At 52.9% G+C, this 13,994-nt stretch overlaps 4 protein-coding genes across 4 annotated transcripts; all 4 read left to right on the forward strand.

Annotated features, from left to right (window-relative positions):
- Positions 1-1,993: 1,993 nt before the first annotated feature.
- Positions 1,994-3,209, forward strand: PpBr36_09260 (uncharacterized protein; the record flags this gene model as incomplete). The annotated part of the gene is made up of 2 exons (XM_029896381.1): positions 1,994-3,065; positions 3,148-3,209. 2 exons carry the CDS (start codon positions 1,994-1,996, stop codon positions 3,207-3,209), a joined length of 1,134 nt encoding a protein of 377 aa, XP_029744825.1.
- A 1,151-nt stretch (positions 3,210-4,360) lies between these two features.
- On the forward strand, positions 4,361-5,315 carry PpBr36_09261 (uncharacterized protein; the record flags this gene model as incomplete). The annotated part of the gene is made up of 2 exons (XM_029896382.1): positions 4,361-4,624; positions 4,665-5,315. The coding sequence occupies 2 exons, from the start codon at positions 4,361-4,363 to the stop codon at positions 5,313-5,315; spliced, it is 915 nt and encodes a 304-aa protein (XP_029744633.1).
- Positions 5,316-5,780: 465 nt separating this feature from the next.
- PpBr36_09262 (uncharacterized protein) lies at positions 5,781-7,956 on the forward strand (the record flags this gene model as incomplete). Its single annotated transcript, XM_029896383.1, has 2 exons — positions 5,781-5,900; positions 5,992-7,956. The coding sequence occupies 2 exons, from the start codon at positions 5,781-5,783 to the stop codon at positions 7,954-7,956; spliced, it is 2,085 nt and encodes a 694-aa protein (XP_029744769.1).
- Positions 7,957-9,297: 1,341 nt separating this feature from the next.
- PpBr36_09263 (uncharacterized protein) lies at positions 9,298-10,576 on the forward strand (the record flags this gene model as incomplete). Its single annotated transcript, XM_029896384.1, has 2 exons — positions 9,298-9,603; positions 9,668-10,576. 2 exons carry the CDS (start codon positions 9,298-9,300, stop codon positions 10,574-10,576), a joined length of 1,215 nt encoding a protein of 404 aa, XP_029744768.1.
- Positions 10,577-13,994: the final 3,418 nt, after the last annotated feature.

Below are 13,994 nucleotides of genomic sequence, written 5' to 3' on the forward strand. Positions count from 1 at the left end.
TCAAGCTAGCTAACTGACCAGGCGTCCGGAATCGACCGTCAGGAAAGGGATTGTTTTTTTTTTTTTTTTTTTTTTTTTTTGCTGCCTAGCGAGTGGACGTGCAAAACCATGCCATGTGTTGCAGGCTACATTTACCGAAGTCACTGGCATTAGTCATTGACGGAAGCTTTTGTCTTTTGGCTGTGATTTTAGTGCAGCACTACGTATATTATATTAATCATTGCGTGGTTGAAATTTACTATGTCCATAGCGTCCATCCCAATGGAACCTCAAATTATTCAGAAAGTAGCAGCTGGGCGAAACCCAGGGAAACACACCGTGGTAACCGGTCCCGCGTCCGAATCCCGGTACCACGTCATTTGTCCACTGGGGGTGGGGGGGTTTCTTTTTTTGAAATATTGATGGCTCCAGAACCCATGCATTTTCTTGTTTCAGATTCCAATACCACAAGTTCGACTTCATCACACTCTTGGCCGGGGCGGTTTGTGGGAGGAGGAAACAAAGGCAATGGGTCTCCAAAACCCGCACAAGTACACTAGAAGGAAGCGAGGTCGTTTTGAATACCTCAGGCCAAGAAAGGGATAGTCAACATGGCAGTTACAGAATTCCCATGTGCAAGTTTCACGGGTAAAATTCAGAGCAATTGAATCAAGAAGCTCAGACGATCAAGCTGTACCAAGACCCTTTTGCTCGGCATGCAAAATTTTCCTTTTGACAAGTCCAACAGGAAAAGACGGGAAAAAAAAACTTGGACGTTGGACAGTGGAGCCCTCCCTGGCTTGGCTCGTAGAAATTTAACTAACCAAGTGCTCCCACGGACAGACTTATTTTTGTTTCGAGTTGACTGATGCCCAGAGTATAGATCTCCCAGAGGACACCTGTATCATCTCGAGTCCCGTCAAGATTTTACCAAGAACAGGAGCGGCGTTGCTTGGCAATAATAGATCGTCATTGAACGCTCTGATCCCCGTTAGCCATGCATGCAAGGCCGGTTGGTTGGCAGTGCAGGTTTTTGGTGTGGACGCTGATCCCCAGGGGGCTGGCCGACGCCCCCGCCCCATTGACTGATGCTATTTCAAATTTCCCCCCATGCTCTGCTATCAAATCAGTGCAGTGCGTGCCTCCCACAGCGTCCACGGTTACATTAAGAGCCGAAAACTGCTTTCGCATGCAGGGCATCTTTGTCTGCCTAGACTAGAAGTAGCACTGGAGTCGCTTCTCCAAATCTTCGCCCTGATTGACACCTTGTTTCTTGTCTAGTGCTACTGCGAATTTCTTAGTGCGGCTAACCCGGTTCGCAAGCCCATATTATCGTCTTTTTTTTTTCTTTTCCTTCTCTAAAGTACTTCCTTTTTCGTTGTTTTTTGTTTACCTTTTTTTTTTTTTCCCTCTCTTCCCACCCAAGCCTTTCCCTTGTTTTACCAACACCCTTTCAATCAATTCAGCATTGACGACATCCGATTCGTGGTCATTTCATTCAACCGGGTCTTGCCCCCGCTTTCTGAGCAGATACGGATAGCTAGGTCAGCCTGCAGCCGGCGGTTTGGTACCTTGGCTCTGTTCACCTCCTATAAACCAGGCCAAAAGCTACAAGAGCAAACATAAGGTGTTCGTGGGACTGACTCTTTGTTTTCTTGGTTCACGATTACTGACATGGGAGCTTTTTTTCCGCAGCAAAAAATCTGAACCACACCACAACTGCCACCAGCCGTACCGACGTAGCTTAATCCACCCACTTCCCGATCACTGATGGTTGCGCGCGTAATCCTCTGACGATTCCCAGCCAGTCCCCCTTTTTCTTCTTCCTGAAACAAACAATACAAAGCTGGACTTGACGCCCTCCGGGCAAGCTCACTCGAGGTGCAAGTTTGGTGTAACCTCCGGCTGATCGTCGACTACCACCAACCAACCTCTATCAGTCTTGGACAACATCAGTTCTTTTCCTTGAGAGAAGCCAACTCAAGGCTGCATATTTGCATCAACATTTATAATCATGTTGACCTTCAAGCGCGCCCTCATTGCGGCCGCATTCTTTCTTACAGTCCTCTACCTCACAACAAGGCCAGCCTCGATATCACCGTCCACGACATTAACAAAAGGTGCCCAGGACGGCGCTGCTGATAAGCTCGCCGCAAACTCGGCCAAGATAATTTCGGCCGCATCATCAACGGAAGATGGCAAGAGCAACAGCAGGCTGACCCCCGAGGCTCAGAAGCCCATGATGGATCCGACCATGAGCTTATACGACAAGCTGGCCTACCAATACCCATACGACGTCGAGACCAAATTCCCGGCTTACATCTGGCAGACGTGGAAGTGGACACCCGCCGACGGTGAATTCAACTTCCGCGCGCAGGAGGCAACCTGGACAGAGCAGCACCCGGGCTTCATCCACGAGGTCATCACGGACACGGTTGCCGTCCACCTTCTGCGCCTGCTGTACGCATCGGTCCCCGAAGTGCTGGAGGCCTACGATGCTCTGCCGATGCCCGTGCTCAAGGCCGACTTCTTCCGCTACCTGATTCTGCTCGCCCGTGGCGGCATCTACACCGACATCGACACGTACGCGCTTCGTAGCGCCCTTGAGTGGATCCCCGAGAGCGTGCCGCGCGATACCCTGGGTCTGGTTGTTGGAATCGAGGCCGACCCCGACCGACCCGATTGGGCGGAGTGGTACAGCCGTCGCATTCAGTTCTGTCAATGGACCATCCAGGCCAAACCCGGCCACCCGGTGCTGCGGGAGATTGTGACGCGCGTGACGCAGGAGACGCTGAAGCGCAAGCGCACGGGTCAATTGGGGGGGACGGCCGACAAGGGCGTCGTCGAGTTCACGGGCCCGGCCATCTGGACAGACGTCATCTTTGAGTACATGAACGACGAACGCTACTTCGACATGACCAACTCCAAGGGCGTCATTGACTGGCGCAACTTTACTGGCATGGAGATGCCCAAGCGGGTCGGCGACGTCATCGTGTTGCCCATCACCAGCTTCTCGCCCGGTGTGCAGCAGATGGGTGCCAAGGACTTTGATGACCCTATGGCCTTTGTCAAGCATGACTTTGAGGGTTGGTACCTCCCCATTCTCTCATACTTGACATTGCTTGTTTGTCTGCGTCTTACTGACAGTGTTACTCGCTATCTCTACAGGAACATGGAAGCCCGAGAATCTGCGTCACATTGGTGAGCAGAGGGAGGTGGATCAAAGATAACTATACCCAAGCAACAGCACACCATAAAGCTATCATGTGTCTCTCTTTCTCTCTCTCTCTTTTTTTTTGTCTGAATTTACATGGCGTCTGATCATATCAGAAAGGGACAACTGGATCTTGCAAGCATTTCCTGTGGCGAACTATGGCGTTTTTCTTTTCTTTTTTTGTCAACCTGTACACGACTGAGGTATTTTGCCCTTGATACCCTGGGCTGAAGCATTTTTTTTTGTCTTTATTTTCTTCTGTTACCAACATATTGTCACGACTGGAGATACCACTATTACAAAGGACTGGCGGGCCAAAAATAGAGATAGACTTTTGGCGTGGTCGGGGGGGCACGCGAACCCCTGGTCTTGAATTCTCGAGACTTTTTGGACTGGTCCAAATCTGTCTAAACCAACAATGCGCAGATTTATGAATTTCAGTTTTTATTTATTTATTTATTCTTTGTGCATGTCAAGACTTGAAAGGCTGTTAAGAACTGAAACTGGGACGCGTGTATCCTTGAAGTATGGAGCAGTGTATATATGTCTAAATATATATATATATATACTCACATGGCTCAGAGCTTCACAAGGGAAGCTGCAAGGAAGCCAACGAAAACACGAGAAAGATAAAATATATCCGGAGCCTATCAGAACCAGCGGATAGACAAACTTTTGCCAACTTGGTGAGCGCCTTGACGCGTTCGCAGCGCTTGGATCGGGGTGCCGACGGCGGTAGGTTTGCCACATCTGGGGGTGGTCGACTTGGCGGGGACGCTTTTGTACCCACAGCTGCTGGCGCCGAAGCGGGCGTATTACCGCGCCCCGGATTCGGTGCCGGCCGAACCTTGGGAGCGCCGAACCAATTCGGGCGCATTACCAAAACTGCCGTCATTTAAGTGTATAAATACATATAAACTACATAGCCTCGTGCAGCTTGCCTGCATATTGTACCAAAACAAGATATAAATAACTACCTTGTCGTCTCAGCTCATCGCAACAACGTTCATCTGAACATCAATTTTACTGCCAAAACAGGCCAAAGGGGCAACACACACCATACAACCAAAAGCGTCACAATAGTCATGAGCACGATAGTCACGAGGACAAAAGTCACGGTTTGTTTTTCTCCCCCATAGGCCCCCACACCGTCTCCAGCCTTGCAGCATGTCATCGATCAAGACTGTGTTCGTCTGTGGCGCCACGGGAACCCAGGGGGGAGCGCTTACCCGGCAGCTCCTCCCCAAGCGCGTCGTGGTGCACGCCATGACGCAGAACCCGTCGTCGGCGGCCACCAAGGAGCTCGAGTCCCTGGGAGTCAAGCTGTTCCGGGGCAGCTTCGACGAGGAGCAAGTCATCGAGCGCGCCGTGCAGGGCGTCGACGCCATCTTTCTCAACTTGATGCTGGACCTCAGCAACCCACACGGCGACGTTCAGCACGCGCGCTCCATCATGCGGCTGGGCCGGGAAGCCGGGGCTGCGGCACATCGTCTACAGCAGCGGGCTTGCCACCGACAGGCTGCAGGCGCTGCTGCTGGGCCAGCCGCTCGCCGAGGGGAGCCCCCTGGTCGCGAGCGGCTTCTTCAACGTCAAGGTGGACATTGAAGATGCGGTGGCGGCGGCCGGGTTCGACGCGTGGGCCGTGATCCGGCCGGCCTTCTTCATGGCCGACTTTGTGCTGCCCAAGGTGGCCATGTACCCGGGGCTGGCCAAGACGGGCAGGGCCAACACGGCGTGGCGGCACGACACGGTGCTCCCGCTCGTGGACGACGAGACGATTGGCGTGTTTGCCGCGGCCGCCGTGCTGGAGCCCCAGAGGTTTGACGGCAAGAAGTTGGACGTCGCCGACGAGCTGCGCACCCTGGATGAGTGCCTGGGCATGCTGGGGGACGCGGCGGGCAGGGACCTGAGGCTGGTGGAGCTGACGGACGACGAGGTCGAGGCCCGATCAAGTACCAACCTGTTTACGGCCGGGGAGGTGCTCACGAGAAGGCTGGCCGAGTGTCTCGACCTGGACGCCGTGAAGCGGTTGGGGCTGCCGCTGAGCAGCTTCGACAAGTTTTTGCAGAGGGAGAGGGATGCCATCTTGGCTACTTACAAGGACGCGCCGCCAAAGGCCTAGCATGACGTAGCCGAGGTAGCCACAATGCAATTGTTCATTTTCATTTTCGAATTTGTTGAATTGAACTATCCTTTTTTTTTTTTGTCTTTTTGCGGCGTTCGCTCCCGCTAAAATGTTACCTAACAAGCCGTTGTTACGCATCCATCCCTCATCTCCAACTTTACCCCGCACGACAACAGACGGAGATGCAAGGGGATTTGCCCAGCGATTTCTTGTTTGGGTTGGTCAGTTTAAGGCCGAGGTTGCTCTTGTTTCTCCAATGATGCTTAGGGCCAGTCTAGTATTCGTTTTTTTTTTTTTTTTTCCTTGGCCTTTTCTTGTATTCGTCAATTCCAGAGTCTCCAAGCTCAGCTTTTACTTTGGCAGTCTTGTACACTTTATTCGCCGTCGTTAATGACGGCGCGGAAGTGACCGACCGAAAACTCGGTCAACATCCTGCTGCTATTGGCACTTGCACGCACCACCATGCCACCGTTTTTGCTCCGACCCTCGGGCCTTCGAGCCGGACCGAGGTTTAAATCATTCGCTTCGTGCAGGTTTTCCGGCGGAAGGGCGGCATCAAGCCTCGCGTTCGGTCCAACTCAGGTATGAGCTACCCACCACCTCAGGTAAGAAACCTCGCAATACACTTCGCTTCTGGAATGCTCACCAGCCACACATCCTCACTCCCTCACAGCCACCACTTCTGACCGACACAATCCCCGAGCATTTCGCATCGATAGTGTCTAAATATGGAGATCGCCCGGCGGTGATATGCCGGTCGCCGTCAACGGGCGCGGAAGCCTTCCCAGCCCCGGCTCCAGTCCGCATCCCGCATGCACAGGAGACTGTTCTCTCGTACGAGGAGCTCGATCTCAGGTCAAACTCCTTGGCGCACTCTCTGCGGTCTCTTGGCGTCCGAAAGGGCGACCGTGTGGCTGTCAAGCTCGGGAACTGCCCGGAGTTTGCTGCACTCACATATGCCGTCTTCAAGTTGGGTGCCATACTGGTGCCCTTGAATCCGGCCTTTGGGGCCCCGCAGATCGCTGCCGCCCTGTCCCACTTGAAAGCCAGCGTCCTCATCGTGGGTGCAGTGACTGATTTGGCGTACAAGCCATGTCGAGGGCGTGATAATCTTGCCTTGATCCAAGCTCTCGTTCCGAATCTCCAAGAAAGCGAGCTTGAATGTCCTGATATGCCCACTCTGCGACGAATCATTGTGGTCGATAACACCCCAAGCCATCCGGGCGTGCCTCAGTTTCCACTTCCTTCACATCGCTCTCTGACACCTTACTCTTTGCTTCACGACGTTTCGTTGGTGCCGAATTCCTCCACCCGCAGACCTATCGTCCCAGATGAGCCTCTGCGCGCAGATGAGACCATCAACATCCAATTCACTTCAGGAACGACTTCGTTACCCAAGGCGGCCATGTTGACACACACTGGAATACTTAACAATGGCGCCCTCATCGCCTCACGCATGAACTTGACGCCTGCCGACAAGATTGTCTGCCCGCCACCATTGTTTCACTGTTTCGGATGTGTGCTCGGCTACATGGCAACTGCAACCACCGGCGCATCCATCATATTTCCCTCCCCAGCCTTTGATCCCAAAGCTACACTGCTTGCGGCATCCGAGCATCGCGCCACGGCCATATACGGAGTGGCCACCATGTTCGTTGCGATGCTGGAACTGCTAGCATCCGGCAAGGTATTGTCACCTGACCAAGCGGCCGCGCTACCTACGCATCTCCGAGGCGGCATCGCAGCAGGCGCATCGGTACCAGAGGCACTGATGCTGAGGCTGTTTGAAAAGCTCGGAGTCCCAGAGCTGGTCATCTGCTACGGGCAGACAGAAACGAGCCCAGTAAGCATAATGACGACGCCGTCAGACCCACTTGAAAAGCGTACCTGCTCTGTGGGCAAGGTAATGCCCCATACCGGAGTGAAGATTGTCCAACCGGGTGATCGGACGAAGATGGTACCTATAGGAGAGAAGGGAGAAATAGCGACAAGCGGATACCTCGTCATGCAGGGCTACTGGGGCGACGAGAAGCGTACAAAAGAGGACAGGTTATGGGCAGCCGACAACGACGATGGACTCGGCGCCCACGTGGAGCCGCTGGGGATAGGGAAGACGGTTCCAGAAAAGGAGGAGCAGGCGCGGCGCAACGGCCGCGTGTGGATGTTTTCGGGCGACGAAGGCGTCATGGACAAGGACGGCTACGTTGCCGTCACGGGACGGATTAAGGACCTCATCATCCGCGGCGGCGAGAACATACACCCACTCGAGATCGAGAACTGCCTTTTCCAGCACCCCCTCGTGGCCGAGGCGAGCGTGGTCGGTGTCACAGACGAGCGTTACGGCGAGGTCGTCGGGGCGTTTGTAGTCCCGCACAAGGGGGTCAAGGTGGTCGAGGACCGACACGAGGCGCCTCCCAAGGGCGGGGTCGCTGAGCAAGAGAAGGCTGGGCAGGTCAAGAGGCTGGCGGACAAGGTGCTGACCAAGAACGACCTCAGGGACTGGGTGAAGACGAGGCTATCTGGGCACTTGAGCCCCAGGTACGTCTTTTGGGTAGACGATTATCCCAAGACGGCAAGTGGGAAGATTCAAAAGTATAAGCTTAGGGAGACAGCCGCGCGGCTTGTCAGCGAAGCTTGAGAGGTGGAGTCGGTATAACGGCCGCGGAGGGATCGTCCGATCAGCCTGCTTCTCGACAGTCAGTAATCGAAACAAGCTCGTGGGGCCACTGAACTGCATCATGGTTACTGAGCAAGTGGTGATTAATGCATTACGGAACAGAGCCGAGAGGTCGAGTCACCTGTCAAGCTGTGCCACTGACAGGCATGTCATCGCCTTTTCTTTCCTCAATTTTTCCATGACTTATGCAAAAGCCGGCGCTTGGCTCGGCTGGAAAGCCAAGTTGAGTGATGGTCAGCAGGCCTTCTTTCAAAGAGGTATTTTTTTCCAATAGGTTTGCTTCAGAGCGTAGGTAAGGGCTGAGTAAAAAAAAAAAAACAAATAGCTCAGGCCCCGCAACCCCTGAATCTAATCCCAAAAAAGCCCAAAGTCCCAAGTGGCAAGGATACAGTAGCACTCCATCAAACCTAAACAACCTCATCCGCAGGATAATACCTAGGATGTCTCGAGAGAGTTGTGTCTGGCTCTGATGTATGTGTGTTATAATTTTGAGTTCGACATGATGAAAACAGGAAGGGAGGATTTTCAATCACGACCATTTGCATTTAACTTGACGCCTGCACAGCTTTTCACAAGATGGCAGTCACAAACTTGAGGCGTTGCAAAAAAAGAGATCAAAAAAAAAAAAAAAATCAATCAAGTTACATGCTGTACACAGTACATCGCTGTCAGTTGCGACTGCGGGGCACCTCGGAAAAGCTCCATCAATACTACCGTAACTGTTTTTTGAATTTTGAATATTTCAGAAAGGCCAATGGGCACACAAATGGGTGGTTTTTTTTTTTTTGAGGCAACCGCGCAAACCGCACTTTATTTGCAGTACCATACATGCATGAAAGAAATGGGTCTGGTTCCTCTTTTGGGATCTAACGACTGCAGAAATATCTCAGCTCAGCAATTACACAGACAAGACTCTAGCTTTCCATACGAACTCCGGTTGGTGTTTCCTCTGCTACTCCCCCCCCCCCCCCTTGACCCGCCGCCAAGCACACCCGCAATGCCACAATACGACCAATATTCCAACCAGTTTGGCGGGTGCAGGAGTCAGAACGACCGGGCGAAACAACTAAGTCGTTCCTGTTGAAAACAACATGGCTGCCAACGTCGCATCCTCTTTGCGCAAGAACGCACGGCATGCACCGAGGCAAAACATGTATAAAGGCCAGCAACCATCTCAGGACATTCTCAGAATGGATGGGCCTTTGAAGTACTTGTCTTGAGGATCAGCCAGCACCCCCCCAAGACTCGGCATCTTTCAAAGTGTCTCCTTAGCCTCTCTCGTCAACCCCCGGGCTCGCAAACATGGTTAACCTTGCTGTCATCGCCACCACCCTGGTGGGCGTGCTGCTGCTGCCGGCAGCCGTGCTGGGTGCGCCCGTCGACGTTGTCGACCACAACATCAAGGACCGGTACATCGTCACGCTCAAGCCCGGCGTGACCATCGAGAGGCGCGAGGCCCACCTGGAACGCGTGGCCAGTCTGCACAAGCGTAGCCTGGGTCGCCGTGACTTGCCCGGCACGGAGAGCACGGTCACCATTGAGGATTTTCATGCCTACTACGGCAAGTTTGACGGCGCTACGGTGGAGGAGATCAAGAAAGACCCCGATGTAAGTTTGCTCCTCGTGGTCATTTAGTGAGCATAACGAGGAAACATGAGCATTGACACCATAGATGCACCAGGTCGCCGCTGTGGAGCCCGACCAGATCTGGACCACGTCTGCCCAGGTGGTCCAGAACGGCTCAACGTGGGGCCTCGCCGCCATATCACACCACGGGCCCGGCTTCGACTCGTACATCTACGACGACGCCGTCTCGGGCGCCGACATGTACGCGTACGTCATCGACAGCGGCATCAACATCGACCACGTCGAGTTTGGCGGCCGGGCGGTGCGCGGCTACAACGCCTGGGGTGGCGCGCACACCGACGCTAGCGGTCACGGGACGCACGTCGCCGGCACCATCGGCGGCAAGACGTACGGTGTGTTCAAGGACGTGAACTTGATCGATGTCAAGGTCTTTGGCACATCGTCAAGCACGACGTCTATCATCCTGGAGGCCTACACGTGGACTGTCAACGATATCCTGAACAAAAACCGAACGGCCAAGTCAGTCATCAACATGTCGCTTAGTGCTCGCACCTCTGATGCCTACAGCGCCGCTATAGCCGCTGCATACAAATCAGGCGTGCTGAGCGTCGTCGCTGCCGGGAATGACAACTTGCTGTCTTCTAGTCGCTCGCCCGGATCCGCTCCCGAGGCCATCACCGTGGGTGCCATCGCTTCGGACTGGTCCGAGACCGAGTACTCCAACTACGGCCCCTCGGTCGACGTCCTGGCGCCGGGTACCTTTGTCCTGTCGGCGTACATTGGTAGCAACACGGCGACGGAATCCATGACGGGCACGTCGTCGGCCAGTCCTCATGTGGCCGGACTGGCGCTGTATCTGATGGCACGCGACGGTCTGTCGAGCCCCGCGACTGTGGCTGATCGGATCAAGGAGCTGGCCACTCCTAACGTCGTGACGCTACTCAAGCCTGGCACGCCCAACCTGGTGGCTTTCAACGGCAACTCACTTGCTTGAGAAGGGGGCCGGGATTGGCTGAGAGATAATCTACCTATACTGTACATAATTAATGAGTGCATAACTTTGAGTTATTTCTAGACAATGTTTGCTACCTGTGTGCCTTTCGGAGATGGCCGTCGAGTCGCATGTCGGGGAGCAGAACACAAAGATCCCGGGTCATCATGACTGGGTTGTGAATATGAACGTCCACATCCTGTATGCCAGCACCCGGTCGGTTCTTGCAGGGCTACAGGACGTGGAGAGTGCTTGGAGTCCCATGGCGCCCCTCCTTATTCCATGACAGACAAGTCACTGCACTGCTGATCCCGGGTACCTCCTCTCGGCCAGATTTCCTAGGCTCTTCCGCTGCTGTGTAACACTTTGCACAGGGGGCACACAAGCTTTACTCGTTGCGGCACGGGGCCCATGTTTTTCTGCCCAAGTTCGCGCCTTTGAGTGTGATGATGCACCAAGTCAGGGGGGCGTGGAATGTAGAGACCCGAGAATAATCAGGGAGAAGGGAAGGGAGGAGTGATAAAGGAATTAACTCACCCCCCCTCTCGGACTGCTGCATGCGTTGCGATGAGAAAGGCGACTCATCTCAACAAAGGCGGAGGAAATCTTTGGGTAGTGCCTCACTGCTCATGCCGGACGGGAGGCCCGGCCAGTTACATTTTCCAAGAGATCGATTGTTAGAATATTCCGAAGAAGAAGAAGAAGAAGAAAAAACCCCCCTGTATACGCGAGACTGCAGCGACCAAGGTGAGGACACCGAACTTGTTTTGTTCATTTTTGTCTTGTGCATTGCAACGATGTGAAAAAAAAAACAAGGAGAAGAAGACTTGGCTTGATATTCAAGCTAGCTAACTGACCAGGCGTCCGGAATCGACCGTCAGGAAAGGGATTGTTTTTTTTTTTTTTTTTTTTTAAAAAAAAAAAAAAAAAACCTGAGACTGTATGTAGGGTAGGGGACGAAAAGCCAACAACCACTGTCTACTCCCGATGGGTCTTGGGCGAAGCAAGAAAAATGTTTAACCCCCCATCCTTGTAGCGGCACACTCCGTGAAACACAGCTTTCTGGGATGGCCGAAGACGATGATTCCTTCAGCCCCGTGTGGGACACGTGGACTACCAACACTCGTTGCCGATAATTCGGGGGACAAAAGCCGTGAATCACAAACCAACTTTTTGACAGTACCGAGCCACGGACGTCATGATACAGCAAGAGACGCGCATGATAGGGACGTCAAGGAAATGCCCCAAGAGGGGCTCCGAACATAAGTTGAGTAGAGCCTACCGGTCTCCTATATCGCAAAAGAAGCGTCAGTGACTTGGAAGGCAAGGGATGCACGCTGCATTCCCGTCAAGCCTCAAAAAAGCCTCGGCCGCTGTGTAATGTAAAAATTAAAGTCTTAAGAAGCAGGCAGACTTTTGGCCAAATTTCGGTGAGACGAGGGACGTTGTTGGGAAGGCGATGGCGGAGGCCGCCGATGGAGGGGGAGTGAATTTCCGGGTCGAGGGTGCCCCATGCCTATCGGAAGGGTTTCCTGTTGCTTCTGTTTTGCGTTTGACAAGAAACCGAGTTTTTGGCCGATAGAACTAGACTAGACCTAAGGAGCTAGTCTAGTAGTGGGTGGTGGGTGGGTGGTGGGCTGTTCGGGGTGGCGCTTGTCGTTTTCGTGCCCGCCGATCCAGGCACGGAAACAAGACTGGTTAACATGGACGCGGGTCATCCGGGCGTGATACCAGACCTATGTGACATCTCGAGATCAGTGGCAGGAATCGATGATGAATCTTGATCTTTTTTTATATTTTGAGATTATGAGGGACTCGGCAGAGTGTCCCGTTTTCTTTCCTGTTTTCTTTCTTTTTTTTCTTTTTTTTCTCGAAAAGGGCGGTTAGCAGAAACTTTGGTAGGATAGATGCCCGTATCGTATCTTCAGTGCTCCAATGATCGCTCTCCCACGAGTATGATGCGTGGTTGCCAAGAGGGTAATGGTAGCATCCATCTCACAACATCTATCTGGTGGTGACGACATGAGATCCTGCGGGGAGTTTCCGCCGCGGACATTATGTTCCACCTCATGCTTGGCTAGTTGCTGATTTTGCAACTAGAGATTGCATACCTAGCTACTCGCGATCGAAAGGTGACAGACAAGCAGCATGATCCGGGATCTGGCCTTTGGGCAATTACAGTAAAGCAGATTACTGTAGATGTGAAACCCGGTGCAACCCCAGACTTTTTCTTGTCCCGTCCCGCTGAAGAGGGCTGACGCTGTTAATGTGATATGGGGTTGAATGGTATGGAAGAGGCGTAATTATTGTCTTTTAAAAGTGACAATCGCGAGGGTGAAAGGGGTGAAAGTGTCTGGATGCAATATACGGAAAGTAATCCTAGGCCTCCGTATAGTGCTAGAATACAGCCCAGAATTGTTCATGTATCCTCGCGGCCGTACTGTCCCCGGGATAAAGCACACGGTCCGCAAGAGGGTAAAACGGGGGGTTGAAATCAAAACAACCCTCAATAGAGAGAGGTATAGCGCTGTCAGCTACGTGTCGAATCATCTCTGGGGATCGGGCGAAATCTGCGGGAGAGAGTCTAGAAGGTGGCCCCCAACGGCGGTGCGAGGGTATTTTTGCGCGGACCAAATCAGCCGCTCAAAGCTTTCCGAGAAGGTGCATTCGGGCGGCTGCATGGGAGTGGGAGTGCAGAATGCACCCTGTTGCAGGTAGCATCGAAGAGCATGGGGCGGTGACGACTTGACCGAGTTTGGAAGATAAGGAAGGAATGCGCATCTAATAATCTAATAATAAATAAATAAATAAAAATAAAACAAAAAATCCTACATACAGTAGGATGTAGCAATGGCCGTTTGAATATGCGTCTTGAACTACTGCACCGTTACCTACCGGTACAGGCAAGTACAATTACAGTAGATAGTTTAGTAAACCAGTACCACCTGACACCCACGTCCTTTCCCTCCTTCCTTGCTGCTGCTGCTGTTGCTGCTGCTGCAGTTCGGGCGGTGAATGGCGAACCAATTCTGCCAGGATCATGGGTCTTGTGGACGGGTTGGTTTCCTCAAACCCGGTCCGACCCATCAACAGTTGACTTGGTTTCTTCAAGCAATAGAAGATTGCAACCTGTCTTCATCGTATTGGGTACCACACATTTATCCTGGCTGTCATTGACTCCCTGGGGTTTTACCTGGTATCCGTACCGTAAACAGTAGGTCCGGCGACCCCCGGTGAGGTGATACCAATGCGTTTATTTTCCTTTGAAGCCACCCAACTGCCTCTCTGCAACAGACAACCACTCAGAGATCTGTGATGTCGCCACCGTCGGGAATGGGGCCATCGGGGGTTGGATGATGCTATAGTCGCTGCCGATTGTCAAGAGGGGTTGACGTAGCTTCCAATCAGATAAAATATACCG

The sequence above is a fragment of the Pyricularia pennisetigena genome (assembly GCF_004337985.1).
Source record: "Pyricularia pennisetigena strain Br36 chromosome 7 map unlocalized Pyricularia_pennisetigena_Br36_Scf_8, whole genome shotgun sequence".
In the NCBI taxonomy this organism is placed as follows: Eukaryota; Fungi; Ascomycota; class Sordariomycetes; order Magnaporthales; family Pyriculariaceae; genus Pyricularia; species Pyricularia pennisetigena.